The 21,476-nt window shown below is 36.5% G+C and overlaps 1 protein-coding gene across 2 annotated transcripts in view; it reads right to left on the minus strand.

The window, feature by feature from the left end:
* Positions 1-21,476, minus strand: part of ZMAT4 (zinc finger matrin-type 4) — a 321,014-nt gene that overhangs the window by 36,482 nt on the left and 263,056 nt on the right. For both annotated transcript variants that reach the window (XM_023751814.1, XM_006086256.3), the window contains one exon: positions 6,992-7,088. In XM_023751814.1, coding sequence (XP_023607582.1) covers positions 6,992-7,088 — 97 coding nt within the window. The remainder of the gene's footprint in view (positions 1-6,991; positions 7,089-21,476) is intronic.

Below are 21,476 nucleotides of genomic sequence, written 5' to 3' on the forward strand. Positions count from 1 at the left end.
TTATAATGTATCCCTAGGTATGGCATATATAGAAAAATGCATGCAAGTGAGACTTTGGAAAAAAAATAAAGCTGTTAGAATTGCCTGTGCATTAGTGCTATATATAGAGAGAGAGATAGGTTTGTTTTGTTGTTGATTTTTCTGTCTTCTCTGGAATTCTTCTTCCTAAAGGCCACTGTCTCTTTCATTTGAGAAGTTGAACTCTGTTTCATCAGAGGCCTTCCACCAAAAGGGAGGGCTCTTGACAATAGTAGACTAGAATGTTCTATTAAAAACAGGGCTAAAAAAAAAAAAAGAACACCCTTTGATCCACAGGCCTTGCCACATTCTCATCTCTGTGCTGCTATAGGTACTCTATTTACAGTGTCTAAAAGTGCCCTGGGCTGGAAAGATTTGATGACACTCCATGGTCTCTGCTGTCTAGAAGAGCTATTTTGCACAGCTAGAATCATAAAATGAGACAAGCAAAGCAGTTTCCTTGTATTCTAGATTTTGCTCTTTATTTCAAACCTTTCCAAGCAGCTTACAAATGATTATCAACTAAAGAGAAACAACCTGTCATTCTTTGGGAAAGGACAGCTATATTTTCAATACTATCTTATGTCCTGCTCCTCTCAAAACTTTGCTGAACTTTTATACTTTTCAGAAAAGAAAACTTTCTCTTTGTCATGAAAAAAATATAGCACAGTATCAAAATCTCAAACCCTTTGGTTATGAAAATTTTTCTTTAGTGTCAATAAACCACATTGAATATTCCACAAAGAACATCTATGTTTTTAGCCTTTGAAGTACATTCATTGGTTCATTGTTAGTTATTTTGTTTGTTTCTTGGAGTTTTAAGTAACTTTTATTTATCCTAAGTACAGAAGGTTCTTAATGGTTGGCATATCTTCCAAAACTATCTCAATTATTACTGTGTACCCCTCACATAACTACTATTCTGAATGAAGGAACAGAATCCCAAGATATTTAAAGCAAATATATTCCAGCTCTGAAAATTAGTCTAAACATCCATTCAATCACTTCACAAATAAATGAACATAATGGGAAACTGCATAATATAAAGGCTTTGTCTAGAGGATTCACCGAGTTGAAGAGAAAATCTGCAGAAAAAGCAATGGATACTATTTAAGGCTTCCCATCAAAGGAAAAAGCAAATTTAGAAATTGCTGCTAAGTTCTGATCAGTCGTATTTATTCTCTTAAACACTTGTGTGTCATTCTCAACCAACTGAAGCATCAAAGTAAGCAATGACAACTTTTATATCCTTTATTCTAGGTAATATACTATCCTAAGGCTTGAAGTGTTCCCAAATCTCAAATTTAAGTACATTACGTGGGAATTGGTCATTAGTCTATGGTTTGTACTCATCTGCCTTTAAATTTCATTTTAATCATTTGTACTAATTGACAGACTAGCTCCCCTGGAAACACTGAAGAATCTACTAATAGGCAATTGCTTTAGAAGTCAGTGTGATCATTTGCATTTCTAAACCTTTAATCTCATTAGCTACTTAATATTTCTCTTTAACAATGGAGCAAAATTTGACTGCCACTTTCCTGTTTATGACATTTGCCAAAAAAAGAAAAAACTGTCATTGCTACCAGTAAAGAGCACATACTAGATATGGCATCACTTTCAAAGCATTTTAATGTGTTCCTGTACTCCACTCAGACAGAAGTTCCACCCCATGCATATCAGTGGTGGCACCATTACCATCATCACCATCACCATCACCATCATTGTCATGGGATAGGCATGATAAGAAGTTGCCTAAAGGGATATTTGTGGAATAAGTCAAGTAGGTTTTACACAGTAATACTTTCTTCAGGCTGCCCTTAAAAAAGACCATAAGTTGCATAGCTTAAAACAATAGAAATGTACCAGCCTGTGTGGCTCAGTTGAATTGTTCCATGCACCAAGAAGATTCCCAGTCAGGTCACATGCCCAGGTTGCAGGTTTGATCCCCAGTGGGGGGCATGCAAAAGGCAGCCGATCAATGTTTCTCTCTCTCCATCTCCCTCCCTCTCTCTCTAAAATCAATATAAAAACATTTCTAAAAACCAGAAATTTATCCTCTCACAATTCTAGAGAACAGAAGTCTGAAATCAAGGTGTCAGCAGGGCACATCCTCAAAAAGCTCCAGAGGAAAATCAATCATTGCCTCTTCCAGACCCTGCTGGTTCCTGGTGTTCCTGGTTTGTGAAAACATAACTCCAATCTCTACCTATGTCTTCACATGGCCGTAATCTCTTTGTGTCCCATTCTCCTTTTCCTTTCTCTCATAAAGACACCAGGCATTGGATTTAGGGCCCACAATAAATCCAGAATAATTCCATCTTGATATTCTTAACTACTTATATCTGCAAGTAGTTCTGGATGGACATAATTTTTGGGACATATTACTAATTCTAATAAAATGGTGAAACCTAATTGGGGAGCTATTTTAAGAATGTTAAGACTGAATTCAGGATGAGAAGGAAAGAGTACTAGGATCATGAGGAAGGCATGGAAAGTGGATACACATTTGCCCTGTTCTTGTCATCACTATTCACTTGTCTGTAAGGGACCTGAGACTTAAAGAAGGTTTGTCAGCGCCCAAGATCGCTCAGTGGCAAAGTTATACCAGAATAAAATCTACTGACTTAAAAGTCAGTGCTCTTTGCACTATATATTTTAATAATATTTACTCATCTCAACACTTTTACTAGAAATTATTAGTAAAAATATAAATATACGATATTGAACATTGCTGACACCTTAATAGTTATGCTGTTTTAATTCATCAGATTAGGATAGTTAGGAACCATTTCACTGGCTGACTTCCATTTCCAGCCCCAATAGGGTAATTGGTGTAATGCTAACCTTTAACCTGAGAACGAAATAAAAGCTGGATAAAGTTTACAGAAAACATTTTGGAAGCTTTGAAGAGTTGGTATAGCTGATGTTGGTATATGTTAAGGAAAGTATTGCTATTAAGAAAGAAGGCCATTTCATGGTGACAAAAAGTGCCAATTTAACAGGAATACATAAAAACATCCTTTATTTATAAGCATCTAATAATGTACCTTTAATATATATTTTAAATAGAATTAAGAGGTCACTTAGGCAAATCCATATTTATAGTTAGAATATTTTAACTGCCTCTATTTCTCATGGATATCATACACATAAAAAAACAATAAGGGCATAGGAAATTTGAGCAATATTGAGAAACTTAATGTAATTGATATATAGAGCCATTTACCTAATTATTGAAAAAGACACTTTAAAAAAATGAATATAGGATATTACCAAGATTGACCATATTCTGGGAGCACAGAGCAAGCCTACACAAATTTCAAAGGATTGAATTCATTTACAGTATGTCCTCTGACCATAGTAGAATTGGCACAAAAATATAAATATAAAAATCTCCCAAATATTCTAAGTTAACCATGAGTAAAAGAGAAATCACAATAAGAATAAATAAATAAATAAATAAATAAATAAATAATGATGAAAATACCACATATTACAACTTCTGGGATATAAAAAAAAGGTGACTTGCAGAATATAGCAAAATCAATTTGTAGCGGCACATTGAGAGCCTTAAATGCATATATTAGAAAAACAGGAACACTGAAAAATTAATAACCTATACTTTGATGTTAACAAGCTAGGGGGGGAATGCAAATTAAATCCGAAGGGAGTAGGATGAAGATAATTTTAAAATGGTAGAAAATAACTGTACATAGAGAAAATCACCAAACCCAACACTCATTCAACAAAAGCAAATAAATATTGAAATATTTCTAAAATTATCAATAGACAAGAAAAGGAAGGGTCACAAATAAACAATGTCAGGAATAAAAAACATCTTCCAGACAAAAATAAAATTAGATCATATCATGAACAACTATATATCAAGGCACTTTAAATTTTAGATAAATGGGCAAACTCATTGAAAAACAACATATTCAAACTGATCCAATCATAGATAGAAAATATGAACAGTGCTCCACTAAAGAAATTAAAATTCTAGTAAAGATATTCCCATATGATTAACTCCAGATGGCTACATCAGTTAGTTCTTCCTAATACTTAAGAAATAATAACATTTACCACAAACTCAATCAGGGATCAGAAATAGAGAGAAGACCTCTCAACTTGTTTAATGCTGTCAGCATATCTTTTGATACTAAACTTGACAAGAATGTTACAAAAAAATTATGGAATGATGTAGCTCATAAACATGGCCACACACACACACACACACACACACACACACACACACAATCCAAATTAGGTATGAGGGCAGATGAAGTAAGCACGTGGGACAAAGCTATTACAATTATTTTCTTCATATTTCCCTCATTTCACTCTTCAGAGCAACCTTGTGCTGAGGTAGAAAAAAAAATGTGTTTATTGGAAAGAAGATTGCACAGTAGGAGAAGTACCCTTCTGAAGTCACATATAATTATTAAATCCCACCAGGGAAGTACTAAAAATTTATCATAGTACTCTCTATTGGCAGTCTTTCATCCCATGCCCATGTGGTGACTAAGTGAAATGGAAGAAGCAGAAGCATGAGTCACACTGCAAGATTCAGTCCCGGATCTGCCATTTGTTGGCAAGGTGATGTTGGGTAAGTTGCTTTGTCTCTCTGAGCCTTAGTGTTCTCATATAAAACAATGGATCAATAGTATCTCAAAGTAGTTAAGTGGATTAAATGAGATAATAGGTGTGAAATGGCTGGCACAGATTCTGGCAAGTAAAGTTTTATATATGCACATAGACAGACAGAAAATTTTCCAAAGCTGGAGATACTGTCTGCATTAGTTACTTACATGATTCATGCCACTCAAAATCACTGTCTACCTTTCTACATTACAAATATATAATATATTATATGACTAGAGGCCCGGTGCACGAAATTCGTGCATGGGGGTGGGGGTCCCTCAGCATGGCCTGCACCCTCTCCAATCCAAGACCCTTTGGGGGATGTCCGACTGCCGTTATAGGCCCAATCCCTCATGCCTCTCACAATCCTGGACCACTGGCTCCTAACTGCTTGACTGCTTGCCTGATCGCCCCTAACTGCTCCCTTGCCAGCCTGATCATCCCTAACTGATCCCCTGCCTGCCTGATCACCCCTAACCGCCTCTGCCTCGGCCCCTGCAGCCTAGACCCAGGCTTCCCTCCTCTGGCCAGCCGCAGGCACCTGGCACCCGGCTTTGCTGGGACAGCTGCAGGCACCTGGGACCACAGGCGGCTTTGCCCTGTCCCAGCTTTGTCAGGAAGGACATCCAGAAGGTCATCTGGAAGACGTCCAGTCTAATTAGCATATTACCCTTTTATTAGTATAGATAATATATTAATATTATCTATATTAAGTGCAATAAATACATGACTCTAAAAGATTACCATTTATTGTTGCAGCTACTTGCAATATCCTGGTCTGTAGATTCGATGCATGTTAATTAGAATGCATATGGTGCCTTTTACAAAGTTGGAGAGATTAATAGACTATTTGGAGGAGGAGGGGACAGCAGCGTCCAATAATCAATACAAGCACTCTAGGTACTCTATAGCAAATCAGAGAAAAATTTTTTTTTGCAGAATTCCCTTGATAAAAGTACTCTGGGGGTGGATCAGAGTAAAGTGAGTCATGAAAGTGCCTTTGACTCATGAGACAGCACAACATGGATGAAGAGACTGAGAGTCAGTAACCAAATCTAGGCTTCCATTTCCTCACCTGCATCAGACCCCCTGTAACCTATGTCTTTAAAATATCCTTGCAAAGAAATGTCCTTGCCTGCAATGTACTTCCTCATATGCCTGCATGAAAAATTGTTACTTGTACTTTAAAATCACACATTCATTCCATCGAAAATGTTTATGAACCCCTTAATAGGCATGAAGTGCTGTGCTCGGCACCGGGATTCTGACGGTGAGTAGCATCAGACCATGACCTCAACCTTATCTGTCAAACTCTGCACCAACACGCCTATAAACTTGCCCTAGTTGTTCTCTCCCTAATACTCGAAGCTGTAGGTGTCCACGTGGTATTAGAGAAAAACCTGTGTGTTTACATCCCCCTTCCCCCTTTCCCCCTTCCCCGCCCCCCGCCTGGCAGGCAGCTCCACAAGAGGCAGGCCTGGGTCAATTCATCTTTTATTTCCCAGTGCACACCTCAGAGTCTGACACATAGTGGAGCTCAATAAATGTGTGTTAAATACATCATTTATTATTTATGAAGCCTTGGTACAGTCAAATCTGTTAAATGATTCTGCTGATAAATAGGAGAGAAATGAAAACAATTACACTCAAGAAAATTATAAACTTTTGAGATATTCCTTGTGTATTTTTTTCTATTTTGCTAGATTTTTATTAGCAGTCCTAGCAGCTACTTTAAAAATGCCTGCAAAGCTAACATCATTCACTTCTAAAAAGATGCAAAGTATAAATATAGGTGAAATTATGCCTGATTAGCCTTGTTAGGTTTAAAATCATGAGAATTTCTTTTAAAATAATGAACTAAGCTTCCATTTAATTGGAAATACTTATGTATGTGAATGATTTAATATACCATAAGATTTGTTAAGTTTCTAAACTAATTAACAACATTCATCTAGAAATGGAGAGTAGTAGAAGACATGCGTGGAATTTGACATAACACCAAAGTCTGGCACGTCCTTCAAATAGTGATAACATTGTTTATTTAAAAACCCTTAGAATAGATATACATGTTTCCTGAAGTTTATAAAAAATGTGCTGAACTGTCCTTGAAAATGAAAGAAGAAAGCCTATCATTATTTGTGCCCCCAAAGGAGAAGAAGCCATTCTTCAAATAATGCTAAGCAGACTTGGGAGACTTCTGCAGCAACACTACCAAGGGAACTTTGGAGATAAAGAGATGCAGTTTAAATGCAGAAATAATTAAAATGGTTATCCTTTAACCATCATCTAAAAACCACAAACAAAAGCACTAAAGAGTGGAAGTACCTACTTGGTCTGATGTTTAGATCCTTTCAGGTGGGCGTGATACTGTTCTATTGAGTTTAGAGAGACACTGCAGATGGTACATCTGTAATTGCGCCTCAGACCTGTGGACAACAGACAGACCGCATTAGCTGCATCCTTGTCTTCAACCACCTGAATGAATTCTAGAATCTCCCAAAGTCAGGGACAGAATGTCTTAGCAGTTATCTGGTCCATCCCACCAACAACATTTTGATCCCTCCTTCCAGAGCCCAGTCAACATGTGTCTTAGCAGAAGTATAACTGTGAATATGTTAGAAGGTGCCTGCTCCATGTATGGGTGGCTGACATTATTAAAACATATTTTTGATATAAAATGGTTCTGGAAATTTTGTAACTTAAGCAAAGAAGCAGTGTAGTCTTTCTCAAGGCAGACAGAGATGGTGAGCTGTCTTATCTGCATGAAACTTGAGACTCCAGAGAATACCCGTCTCAATTCCTCCTCCACAACTACTCCAACGGCAGAGTCAGAGAACAACTTACATATCATTCACTTGGGTTCTTCTTTCAGGATCATCTTATAAAATGTAAATACTCAGAGGGATCATATATTAATCTATTTCACAAGAAAGCTTACTTCCCACTAGAGAGTTTAAAAGGATGTTATCTATTTATTTATTTATTTATTTATTTATTTATTTATTTATTTATTCATTTAATTAGTTCATTAATAGAGGATCAACTTTGGACCAGGCACTGGGGATTCTAAGATGAATAAGATGTTCTCTGTTTCCAAAGAGGTTATTAAAAATCTCATTCCTTTGTAATATTGACTCATCTAGAGTCAACATGTTAGAAAGCAGCTTCAACAAAACAACTTTAAACATTTGCCACAGCTCAGAGACCCACAACTGAACACATTCCTTCTGATGGTGTGTCCCAGCAGAGCAGAGAGAAAAGGAAACTCAGAGTTAAGATCTGAAACTGCAGATATAAATCCCGGCTCCAATCATTTCTGGTTGTATGATCTAGAGCAGTGGTTCTCAACCTTGGCTGCACATTAGAATCACCTGGGAATCTTTTTAAAATCCTGATTTCTGGGCCTCATCCTCTGGAAATTCTGTTTCTTGTTATGGGGTGGGGCCACAACATTAGTAACAAAGAAACAGAATTTCCGGAGGATGAGGCCCAGAAATCAGGATTTTAAAAAGATTCCCAGGTGATTCTAATGTGCAGCCAAGGTTGAGAACCACTGATCTAGAGGAAGTCACATAATTTCTTCCTAGCCTCAGTTTCCTTCAACTGCAAGATGAAGACAAGACCATCCACATCACAAGGTTGTTATAGGAATTAAGTGAATAATATATATTAAAATTCTTAGTAAGAGTTGTTTTTATTAATTTTGCTCCAAAATTCAATGTCTTACCATTGTAAAAACCAGACTATAAAACAACTATAGCAATTTTTTCTGATGAATGCATAGTATTTTCTAAGAGACAAAATTCTTAATAGAAAAATAATGCACATTGTTAGCCCTAGCTGGGTTGGCTCAGTGGCTAGAGCATTGGCCTGTAGACTGAAGGGTCCTGGGTTTGATTATGGTCAAGGGCACACATTGTTAGAAGAATTTTACGACCTGATATCTGGGTACAATTATACAAATTATTTGACTTCTCTGTACTTCTGTTTTCTTATATGATTGTGGGAGGACTGAGGAAAAACGTGTGAAAGAATGACTGACACATAACAAGTGATCAATATAAATTAGCTATTATTATGATTTCAAAGAGGTGTTAAAATGGAATTATATCTGTCCCAATGTCCAGATGAAGCCCTAAGTTGAAGTCCTAAGACACAGATGCTAACTACATCCACATTACTAAAGTGAATATGAGGGCCACAATTCAGGGCATCCAAAGGAAGTGATCAAGAACCAGTTTCCAGTCCCAAGCTCATCATTCACCACCAGTCTAAAAGAGAGATAGAAAGAAATAGGTAGAGAGTTTCTAAAAGGGAGCTATACAGTACTATGAGTTTTACTTCTCCATGTGAGCTGTGGGAAGAGTTCTTCTCTCTCACCTGAAACCTATGGGAAAATAAATAGCTAATCACAATGGAAACCACAGGTCTCTAAGACCTTTTTGGGAAGTAATCTAAGGGACTCAAAACTTTCCAGGTACAGACTGATGATTCAGAGATGAAATAGACAACTGTTGCCTCTCTATTCCCTTAGGCTTAAGCAATGACTCCCAAACTCCTGAGTGTGCATACAGCTTCCAGTTATGGTGCTAAAATGTAGATTCTCCAGCACAACTTTTGGCGACTCCGATTCTATAAGTTTTGGATATGGCCTGGGAATATACAAGAAGTTTCAGACTAGTAACTCCAAACCTCAACATACACACATGCTTTAACAAGTACTGCCCCATAGATTCATATGCCTTTTGGTAACCTGAATTTGTCAGAACAATAGAAGGTCTTAAAATGTTATTCTATAAAAAAGAGCTGTGCTTATATCACTTTTGAATTTCACAGGTGTGCATGATTGAGAAAGTTACCATAGTCCCCAAGCCTCTGGGCTGTAAGTTATCACAACCAGCATGCTTATGAGTTGTTTAAATCCTTATCTCCCCTTTTATGCATGGAATCAGAATATGAAAGCCAGCTTCAGGCCTTTCTCACTCCACAGTTCTCCATCAATCTTCTCATAATAAATGGTAACTACTTTTTATACAGGTCCCCTTCCGATTACAGACTAATCAAAGGTCTCATCATAACAAATGGAGGTTCAGTTTGGCAGCAGGTATAAATATTTATTTTTAAAAATAGGCACTTTTAGGATCACCAACAAATCTAAAAAAATATTCTGATCTCTTACTTTCCACTAAAGTTTTCATGCTCTGCAGCCAAACAGAGGCGTGGGCAGGGAATATTTGGCACTTTATTGCGATGCAAACTACAGGGAGTATAAACTAGAAAGGCTGTGCGTATAAACAAGAACAAAGGCAGCAAAGGAGCAGAGGAGTCCTCCCCCACACATGACACAGTGTCCTTGGTGGGAACTTAGGGCTTTATTAATGCTCAGTTGAAAGCCAAATACTTTGGAATTATACAGCTCTTTCTTCCTCAGAGAACCAGAGTCTTATTAAACAAAAATGCTAACTTTCTTATTTAATTCATTTTCAGTGCAATACCTTCTTAAGAGTATCCATAAAACCTCTGCAGACCTAAAGGTTATTTCTGCAGGATTGCCAATATGTGTTAGGAAATATAGTCCCTGCCTGCAAAGAACTGACAGTCCAGTTGGAGAGAGAATATATGAATACACATGTCAACAGTGTTAGGTAGATCATAAGAAGTACCACTGTCTGGATGAATAGCATGTTACAGGAACTAGGGGAGAAAATTGTTTCTAACTCAGAGAGTCTGAAAAAGCTTCCTGAAGATGCATCACTTTTGTATTTATATTCCCAAGTACAAGATGTAGAACAGATGGTCCTGGAGGGTTCAGCAGTATGTGACTACTCTAGCAAAGTTAGACTTTAGATGTCCCTGCAACTTTAGATGCATCCATTATACATTAGAGAAACATCATTATGACTTTATTATGATGCCAGTTATTTTGCTGAATGCCAAGAATGTAGGAGAGAATAAAACAGGCAGAATAAAATTATTTATGGAGCTAGTCAGGTAGGAACACAGGAAACAAGTAAAGAAAGAAAAACATAATTAAAGATTGTGAGTGTCACACAGAATGTAAGCAGGATAATGAGAAAGAACCAGAGAAGAAGGGTGATTTTTTGGTAGCATGGTCAAGAGTTCTCTGAGAAGTATGATATGAAACCAAGGGAATGAGAATTAAGCTGTGATTGAAGAACTAGTTCAAGAGTTGTCCAGGAAGAGTAAACAGAAAACATAGAGAGGTAGGAGTGGAAATTGGCCTGGACTGTTCAAGGAACAAAATGTGGTGAAAGAAAGAAACTAAACTAAACTAAACTAAACTAAACTAAACTAAACTAAACTAAACTGTCAAGTCAGAATTCTATATCCAGCAAAAAATACCCTTCAAAATTGAAAGTGGAATAAGAATATTTTCAATAAAAACTAAGAGAACAGTTTTCCAGCAGACCCACATCACAGAAAGGCTTCTAAAGTCTTTTAGATGGGAGGCAAAAAACACAAGACTTAAACTCCTATCTGCAGGGAAAGTTGAAGAACACCATAAATGATCAATATGTGGATATCTATATTTTTATTTTCCTAAATTTATTTGAAGAAAGTGAACAATTTAAACTGTAACATTATATTGTGAATACATGACAATAATAACATAAGAATTAATAGGAGTAGGACAACACTACCGAATGATCATTATCTTTTGCATAAAATGGTAAATAGTAACTCTAAATAGACAGTGGTCATTTAAGGATTCATACTCCAATCCACTAGAAACAAATACAAGGACATAAAGCTATGGAGTCTATAGAGAAAGAAAAATAGGATGGTAAAATTATTTGATTAACCCAGAAGAAAGCAAGAAAAGAGCTCTAGACCCAGAGGTCATCGTTGGAGAATTCTATCAAACATTAAAGGATTGCAGACTATCTACTTATACAAATTCTTTCAGTGAAGAGAGGAGAAAGTGCAATACTAAATAGAACAATACTTGTTTTTGAGCCAGCATAACACTAACAAAAAGAATTTACAGACTCTAAAAGTAAATAAAATTGTAGACCAATATTTGTCATAACCATGACATAAAAATCCTTTAAAATTTATCAAATCATCTTTAGTGGTTTGGCTCAGTGGATACAGCGGCAGCCTGTGGACTAACGGATCCTGGGTTTGATCCTGGGTTATTGGCTCAATCCCCAGTAGCGGGTGTGCAGGAGGCAGCAGATCAATGATTCTCTCCCATCATTGATGTTGATATCTCTCTCTCTCTCTCTCTCTCTCTCTCTCTCTCTCTCTCTCTTTCTCTCTCTCTCTCTCCCCATCAATAAAAATATATTTTAAAAAAATAGCAAATTAGAAACACAAGATAGATACAGACATGCATGTATATAGGTATATATACATTCATACATTCATTATGATATATGTATATATTCATACATATATCATAATCAAGTTTGTTTACTTATTTTAAGAGGGAAGATTGGTTTAACACTTAAAAATAAAATTATATAATTCACTATATTAACAGACAAAATGAGAAAATAATATAATTGTAATAGCTGCAGAAAAGATAATTTGACAGATTTCAACATCATTCATGATCAAAATTCTCAGCATACTGGAAAAGAACTTTCTTACTTTAATAAAGAGCACCCATGAAAAACCTACAGCTAATGTTATATTAAATGATAAAATAGTGAACAGTTTCTTAAGATAAGCAAAAAACTAAGAATGTCACTCTTATTGGTTCTATTTAGTATTGCACTGGAGATTCTAGGCAGTGCAATAAGAAAAAGAAAAGGATGTTTTCAGATTGGAAATAAAGAAGTAAAATTATTTGTATTTGTAGAAGATATGATTGCTTATATAGAAGATCCTAAGGGACCTATAAAATAGCCACTAAAATAAATGAATTTAGTGAAGGCACAATACATGAGGCCAATAGAAAAAAAATCAATTTTATTTTTTAAATAGCTACAAACAACTGGAAAATTTTTAAAAAATGTAAATCCAGCATAATATTAAAATATTATAAAATACCTAAGAATAAATTTAATAAAAGTTGTACAAGACTGAAAACCAGAAAACATTGTTGAGAGAAATTAAGAAAAATCTAAATAATATGTATATATCACATTTATGAGCTAAAATAATCACTATTGTTAAGATATGAGCTGTTGTATAGATTCAATGCAAACTCAATAATTTCAACAGGCTATTTGTAGAAATATGCAAGTGAATTGTTAGATTTATGTGGAAATTGAAGTAACTAGGATGGCCAAAACAATTTTGAAAAAGAAAATAGTTTGGGGACTCATACTTGAGGACTTTAACATTTGCTATAAAATTTGATATAATCATAAAAGGATTACTTACATTAGCAAAGGGATGGAAAATATTCCATCAATGGAACAGAATTGAGAGTCCAGAACTAGACCTACACATAAGGGTCAATTGGCAATACAGCTCGGTATGTTTAATTGTATCCTATAATGACTTGACATACATATGTTGTGAAATGACTACTACAAGAAGTTTAGTTAGCATCCATTATCTCATATAGATACAAAAAGAAAACAGGAAAAATGTTTTTTTTCCTTGTATGAGACATTACAGGATCCACTACTCTCTTAGCAACTTTCAAATATATTATACATCCATGTTAACTTGACTTACCAAGTTGCGTATTACACCCCCAGTATTTATTTATCACATAACTGAAAGTTTCTACCTTTTGACCACCTTCATTGATTTAAAACAAAGGTGTAAGACAATTCAAAGGGGGGTGGGGATTTTTCAACAAATAGTGCTGGAATGACTACATAAATGTGTGAAACCAAAGGACATACATCAAATTCTACCTCATAACACACTTTACAATTCAGATTTATTATATGTTTAAATGTAAAGGATAAAACTATAAAGCTTCTAGAAAAATACAGGTGAACATTTTATGAACTTGGGGTAGAGAGATTTCTTAGGAAACAAAACATATTGACATAAAAATGATAAATTGGATTTTATACAAATTAAAAGCCTCTGCTCATTAAGAAAACACCATTAAGAAGGCAAAAAAAGTGAAGGGATTAAAACAAAAAGAGAAGAAAACAAAAAGTTAAGTCACATCCTAGGAAAAAATATTTGCAATACATATATTTTATATGGCCTTGTGTCCAGAATATACAATTAACTCCTATAAATCAATAAAAAATGACAAACAACCCAATTTTTCCAAAGGACAAAATACTTGATCAGATATGTCATAAAAGAACGTACCAAAAAATGATCAATAAGCACATGAAAAGGTGCTCAACATCATTTGTCACTCACCAGGGAAATAACAATTAAAAGAGCAAATTACAGCTGCATAGTATTCCATTGTGTAGATGTGCCAAAGTTTTTAAATCCGTTCATCTGCTGATGGGCACTTAGGCTGATTCCAAATCTTAGCTATTGTAAATTGTGCTGCTATGAACATAGGGGTGCATATATCCTTTCTGATTGGTGTTTCTAGTTTCTTGGAATATATTCCTAGAAGTGGGATCACTGGGTCAAATGGAAGTTCCATTTTTAGTTTTTTGAGGAAACTCCATACTGTTCTCCACAGTGGCTGCACCAGTTTGCATTCCCACCAGCAGTGAATGAGGGTTCCTTTTTCTCCGCATCCTCGCCAGCACCTAACATTTGCAACAGCATGGATGGAGCTGGAGAACATTATGCTAAGTGAAATAAGTCAGTCAGAGAAAGATAAATATCACATGCTCTCACTCATTTGTGGATTATAATGAACAACATAAACCGATGAACAAAAACAGATGTAGAGACAGAGAAGCATCGATCAGATGCTCAAAACTCAGAGGGAAAGCAGGGAAGGGTGGGAGTGAGGGGGAAAGATCAACCAAAGGACTTGTATGCATGCATATAAGCATAAGTGATGGATGTGGACAACAGGGGGTGAGGGTGAGGGCAGGATTGGGGGGATGAGTGGACATTGGGGGGATAAGGACACATTTGTAATATCTTAATCAATAAAGGGAAAAAATAAAAAAATAAAAAAGAGCAAATTAGTCTCACCTTCTACGACTACTACTTTCAAATAAACAAAAATGTCAAATGTAAATCACTATGTGGGAAATCTGGAATTCTCACATTCCTCAGAAGACTGTAAAATGGTAAAACTACTTGGGAGAACTATCAATTTCTCATAGAGTTAAACGTATTTTATCCTATGACTCAGAAATTCTACTCCTAGACATTTACTTGAGGAATGAAAACTCAAAACAATCTAAATGTTCACCAATACAAGAATTGACAAGCAAATTATGATGTATTTGTATAATGGAATAAAATATGGAAATTTAAAAATCTACTGAGTTATGCAACTACATAAATGATTCTCAAAAACATAAAGTGTAGGCAAAAAATTCAGATACAAAGATCCCATACTGTGTGACTTTATTCATATAAAGTTCAAGAACAGCAAAGCTATCCTGTAATAACAGAACTTCAGAATAGTCACATTCGAGGGGTGGATACTGACTGGAAGGGAACATAAGACAATTTTCCAGAGTGACGTAACTGTTCTATATCTTGATTGGGAAGATAGTTACAGGGTATATTCATTGATCAAAATTTATCAGATTGTATAATTTCACATTCTTTAAGTTAGATGGATCTGATTCTACCCTGAAATCTCAGCAAAATAGACTTGAATTTGTTTTATCCTCATTTAGCCCCAACACATTCTATTGTAAATTACTAAAAAGTAAACTTCATATTCATATTTATGCTTTGATAACCTTGCAACACAAAGAAGTATTTACATATGGTTTGTATAATAACGCTGACTAAAGCTGAAATCATTTTGAAAGATGATTAATAATATAAAAGTAAAAATGCGAGATATTTGGTTTTGAATTATTTCTTTCTCTTCCACTTTCTAAACATTCATTAATCAACATGTCTTGTGAATGAATTGGTTCTCTTCCAGTATAAAAAATAAGCTAATACTCATATATCCCATGTATCAGCACTATTGTGCTTACTTTATCCATTTACTTATTTACTCTTCACAATATCGTGAGTGGACACTATCATGATCCTGATTTAACAGATGAGGAAACTGAGGTATAGAGACTTACTTAAAATCACAGAGCTATTTTAAACCCATGCATTCTGCTCAGGAGCCGATGCTCTAACCACTATTCATACTGCTTCCTCTGACAGGTGACTAGGAATAGTCACAGAAATAAGAAAGCCTCCTTAGAGCTCATCTAAATTTCAGGCCTCAGACCAGGTGATTGTGATTCAGTAAATCTAAAATAGAATCTAGAAATCTGAATTTTCTAAAGCTCCCCAAGGTACAAGTTTTGGATAAACCATTAGTCTGGTCCAAAACCCCACAGGGAATACAAATTTTTTCCCCAATCAGAATAATTTGCATTTGCTTATATTGGGTGGCTATTATTTTATAAAATGATTGAACTCTGTCCACTGGCCCAAGTTCTGCTTTTTTGCACAAGTTTATTCCCATCTCTTCAAATACATCAAATACTTGAAGAAAGCTATCCCACCCCCTGAGGCTCTGTTTACCAGGCTGAAAGTCCACTGGCATTTGGACAGTGTTGTTTATTATAATACAGCCTCAAGTTCCCTGCGTCATCTCTATTATACATTCTAGATGGGATTTTCTATTTGTTGATGACATTCTTAAACTATAGCCCTCAGACTGAAGGCCAAGTCACTAGTGCGGTTTCATGAGCAGGAAGTAGAACAGAACTGTCACAACCCTTGTGCACCATTAATTCTATCAATACCTTTAAATCTTTGTGTGTGTGCGCGCATGTGTGTGCCTGGCAACCCTGACCCACATAATCTACTCTCATATTGAACCTGCTATCAGTAAATTCTAAGTCTTTTCTACACAAGTTTCTGCGAAGCCAAATCTTCATTTATTCATTTTGATTGGTTGGTAGTGGCTGCCAGGGTGCTATGAAAACACTCTGAGCCCTCACTCCAGAATATAAAGATTGTTATATTCTGTCTGCTAGCCAAGTTTGTCATTGGTGAGGGGTGGAGTGCCAGTGGCATGTTTTTCATGTCTCTGTCATTCCAGTTATAGCATGCCAACATAAATCATAGAAAAGTCAGGGCAAAGAAAATTCTGGTAAACCAGGGAGTCATCAAAATATAGGTGGTAGTTAAAGTCATAGGGATGGTTAGATCATCTACAGAACTGGTTCTAGGTAGAGAAGAGAGTGTGGAGGAGAGTGGAGGACCAGTTTGTACTCCATGATATCAGAGCATTGCTGATCTGCTATCTTCCATTGATGCCTCTGGTAGGAGCCAGGCCCATGGGCATCTCCAGCTCCCACTGGATCTCCACCTTCAGTGTTGCTGAAACGTGGGGCAGATGTGGGTGTGGGAAGCTGGTGCCACACCCCAGCCTCTCCTGCAGGTCACCCTGAGGCTGGAGCACTAAGACTCAGACACAGTCTCCAATTTGTCCTCGGGGGTTTCATCCAGTGCGAAGTCCCAGTCACTGGTGGCATCTGTCCGCAGCTAGAAAGGCAGGCTTTGGACTCCAGCCAGGTGCTACAATGGTGGGAAGGCATCCTGTGGAGTGGAAGTCCAGCAGGGCTCTGAGCATGACCCGTGTACAGTTGAGCTCAGTGCTGGGTGGGCTGGAGACCTGAGTTCTTACAGCCCACAAGAGGCAGAAGTCCCACTCATATTGGTGTCCAGATGGAGTCCTTATCCAGGTGGCCAGACTTGTGGTTTGAGGCATCCTGGGCATTCCCGTTACACCCCATTACCTCAGTCTTGACATCGCATTTGACATAACTGTCATGGCTGACAGTGACTCCATATTGACTTTCCCAAGGTGTTAAAAAAGTGCGCTCTCCTCTCCCTCTAGACAATATTCATTACGGTGGTTGTACTTCTCTGATCAAACACTAACTGATAGAGGTGGTATTGAGGAAGCTGAGAGAAGAAAGCTTTTCTAGAAGTATGAAGAAATCATTATCACATTTAATCCTCAAAACTGTCTTATGAATAATATTATTCCATTTCACAGATGAGAAAACTATGGTTCAAAGACATTAAAGTCATAGAACTAGTAAGTGGAAAAGCCAGATTTGAACCTACTTATTCTGATTTCAAAGCAAGTAACTTTAATAACTACGCTGGGGCTCTTAAAAGAAGAAAAATAGGAGTAAAGAAAGGAGAGTAAAGAAATGAAAGTAAAAGAATCATGTTTCCAAAAAAACCTTAATTTGAAACTAATATGTAAAACAGATAAGCATAGCTGCTCTACCTTAAATGGGGATGAGTTGGGGGTCTCAAACTCCAGTCAGTTTCACATCAAACTCTAATCATAGCATTTAGGGCAACCAAAGTAAGGGACCTTGGGCTCTGTGGGCAGAGTTTGGAAGCCACTGCTTTTTGTCATGTTACTCATTATAAGGATAATAATGAGGCAGGTAGGAATGTTCTATCTGAGATTGTACTGTAGAATATCTTTTCCCTGTCAGTTTAAACTAAGACAACTTCACTAAGGTCAGGGTTTGCTGCAGTCCCAGTTAGAGGAGAGCCTGTATTACTCCATATTACAGCCATCACAGTGCACAGGATGTTTAAATGCTAGACCTTCTGAGTTCACCCTCTGCTTGCAGGCATAGACCACATGGTACCAAACAGTCAATTAAACAAAGAACATGCATTTCCTAAGACAATCCTTCCTCTATTCAAATAGTATAAATGCAAAGCCTTGAAAATGAAATCAGAAAGTGAATGGCTTTGCATCTTCAAAAGCTATTTCCTAACAAAACCTGGAGCTATGAAATAAATTTATTCTTAGTAATTAAAAGACAATTTTAGCCATGTTGGATGTCTGACCCAACAAAGGACTGGAAAATTGTTACCCTACTGTGAAGATTCAGAAGGACAGAGTAGCTCGTGCTAAATATTTAAAGAGCTGTTTCATTGGGAGAAGGTTTAGATTTGTTTTATATGGCAGAGAATAGATGATACATTTTCATGAGCAAATCAGCCCCCATACAATCTTGAATTTATCCTTAGAGGTTATCACTATGAATATGATTTCTTTTTTAAAAAAATATATTTTATTGATTTTTTACAGAGAGGAAGAGAGAGGGAGAAGGATAGAGAGTTAGAAACATAGATGAGAGAGAAACATCGATTCAGCTGCCTCCTACACACTCCCTACTGGGGATGTGCCCATAACCAAGGTACTTGCCCTTGACCAGAATTGAAACTGGGACCCTTCAGTCCGCAGGCTGATGCTCTATCCACTGAGCCAAACCGGTCAGGGCTGAATATGATTTCTATTAGCAAACTGCAAACAACCCACAGAATTGAACTGGTTTTTGTTTTGGCTTTTGTGATTTGAACTGAATGCTAAAAAAAAATAAATAAATAAACATTCTCTGAAGCAATTTCTTATTTGAATTGGACTCAAGTGGTTTTCAACCATATATTAAACAACAACATGTGGGCAAAATAGCTTCTTCCTGTCCTGGATGCTGATGTCATACAAATGAAAATTCATGGAACATGAAATGTGCTTTTTCCTGTGGGTCCCATGGCAGTGCCATAGATCTCAGTGGATTTAGGCAACTGACAACATAGCAGAGCATTTTTTGTTTTGTTTTAATGTAAAATGTTTTCATAAAATTTGTGCTTTTCACACACAATTTTTTATTCCAGATTGTTTTCTGCACAGAGTAGAGTGTACTTCAGCCTGATTATGACATCAAGTTAAACAGTGGGTTAAATTAAAGCTCAAATAGTTGCTTGTTACTACTCCCTAGGGTTGGTAGAAAGCACAGTGCAGAATAGAATAGAGGCGTTTCCCTCTCCCCTTCCCCCCTCTCTCTGCCCTGCAGTGGTGTCTCTTTCAAGTCATATCTTGTTGTTTTTTTTTTTTCTCAAGGGCTAGGGATCATAGGCTGCTATGATTTCCCTACAGAATTGTCAGTAATCATGATAGGTCCACAGCTGTCAAAAATTTGTAGTATTGGCTTTTTAGCTACATTAGCTGAGGACACAGGAATTGTCAGCTCTGTTAGAAGCCCAAATACATCTTTAGCAAACTTGCTTTGGAGCTGTACCAGCTTCCTGGTCAGTCAAAGGACCCCAGGAAGGAAAAGAAGAATTGGTGTTACTTTTCAAGAGATCTCATCCAAGAAGGATTCAAAGTTGAAATATGAACAGCAATAGTCATCGTTGTCAATATCTCCTTTTAATCACTTTATACATGAGATCATATCCTTTCCCTATTCTTTTCTCTCTGTCATTCACACACAAGCAGGCCATTAGGTGCATGACTATAATCTTTGGTGTCCTTCTGGTTCTTTTGTTAATCCCCTTTTGCTGGTTTGTAGACATCTATCTCATACCCCCAGGTCTTTATACTGCTTTCACCAGACAGCCCACCATACTCTAGTAAGTCATGGCTGTCTGCTGCTTCCCTGAAGCATTGGCCTTTTAATAGGGAGGTTTGATGTTAACAGCTTTCAACACAAGAAGGAAACAACTTTAAAGGTGGGATTTTAGGTTTGACCACATGGGTTGGAGAGAGCTTTATGAAGACAGTGGCCTTCCAATTACCAGTACCTCATAGCTTTCTGTGCTGCCTCTCCCTGGCCAGCACAGAAACCCTGACACAGACACCCTGACCTCTGGAGCCCCAGTGTAACTTGCATAAAAGTGACCTTTCTCTGGGACACAAGGCAGGAGACCTCCCTATTTACCATCATCATAGCAGTCTTACCTATTTATAAAAATATGCCTGATCTTGTGTGATTTACAACATGAGAGAGAATAGCAGAATTCATAAGTTACAGATAAGAGAAATTGCTAGTTTTAGAAAAAAATTATACAAAGTCTAGAAAATGACTGTGACTCAATAATTATTAAATATATTGGGGACTGAAAATATGGGAAACAGAAGACATGAAAGAATGAAGTACTGATCATTTTCAAGAGGAGGAACTTGTATCGTTTCCTCTTTCAATCTATTCTTATTATTAACCCTTGGGTGTCTTCATTTCTAATCTGTAAAATGGAGATAATAATTGTATCTATCTCAAAGGGGACAATGGGGGGATAAGGACACATATGTAATACCTTAATCAATAAAAAAAAGAGTTTATATGAAAATTAAAAGAGTTAATATAAATCAGTGATTCTAAAACATGCAATACCTGATTGTTTAGTCAGGGGCATGAACGTCTTTTCCTTTAGATGGTCATATAAAAAAATGACAACAGCCAACACAACAATAGCCATCTGGTATGAATGAATCAAAATTACACCTTTTTTCTCTTTTTTGTCAGGTCGGCAAACAAATCTAATATACTTTTTGGTGTGCCGCAGAATTTCAGTAATTGGTTTATGTGTGCCATGAGATGAAAAAGGTTGAAAATTGCTGACATAGGTGAACAACTTCGAAAAGAACCAAAACAGCTCAATAAATGCAAACTACGATTTTTATTTTTAATCACAGTTATTCTTTGCTTTGGATAAAAATAAAGACCGAACTCCTGAATGGGAGATTTTATAATTTAATATTCTAGAAAAAGTTCTCTTTTTTTAGCATCCTGAGGCATATTTAAATATTCCTGGCAAGTTGCCTCCTCCACAGAAGCTATTTGTACACATCGTTTTTGACAGGTCCAATGCTTCTTTCTATAATCAATCATCTTATATACTTGCTTGTCATAGAGTTAAATTGAAAATTATCTCTATTCTTTATTTTTTTAAGTTTTTGAAAACATGGAAGATGTGACATTTCATGAACTGCTTGTTAG

Source organism: Myotis lucifugus, unplaced genomic scaffold (assembly GCF_000147115.1).
Source record: "Myotis lucifugus unplaced genomic scaffold, Myoluc2.0 scaffold_26, whole genome shotgun sequence".
NCBI lineage: Eukaryota > Metazoa > Chordata > Mammalia > Chiroptera > Vespertilionidae > Myotis > Myotis lucifugus.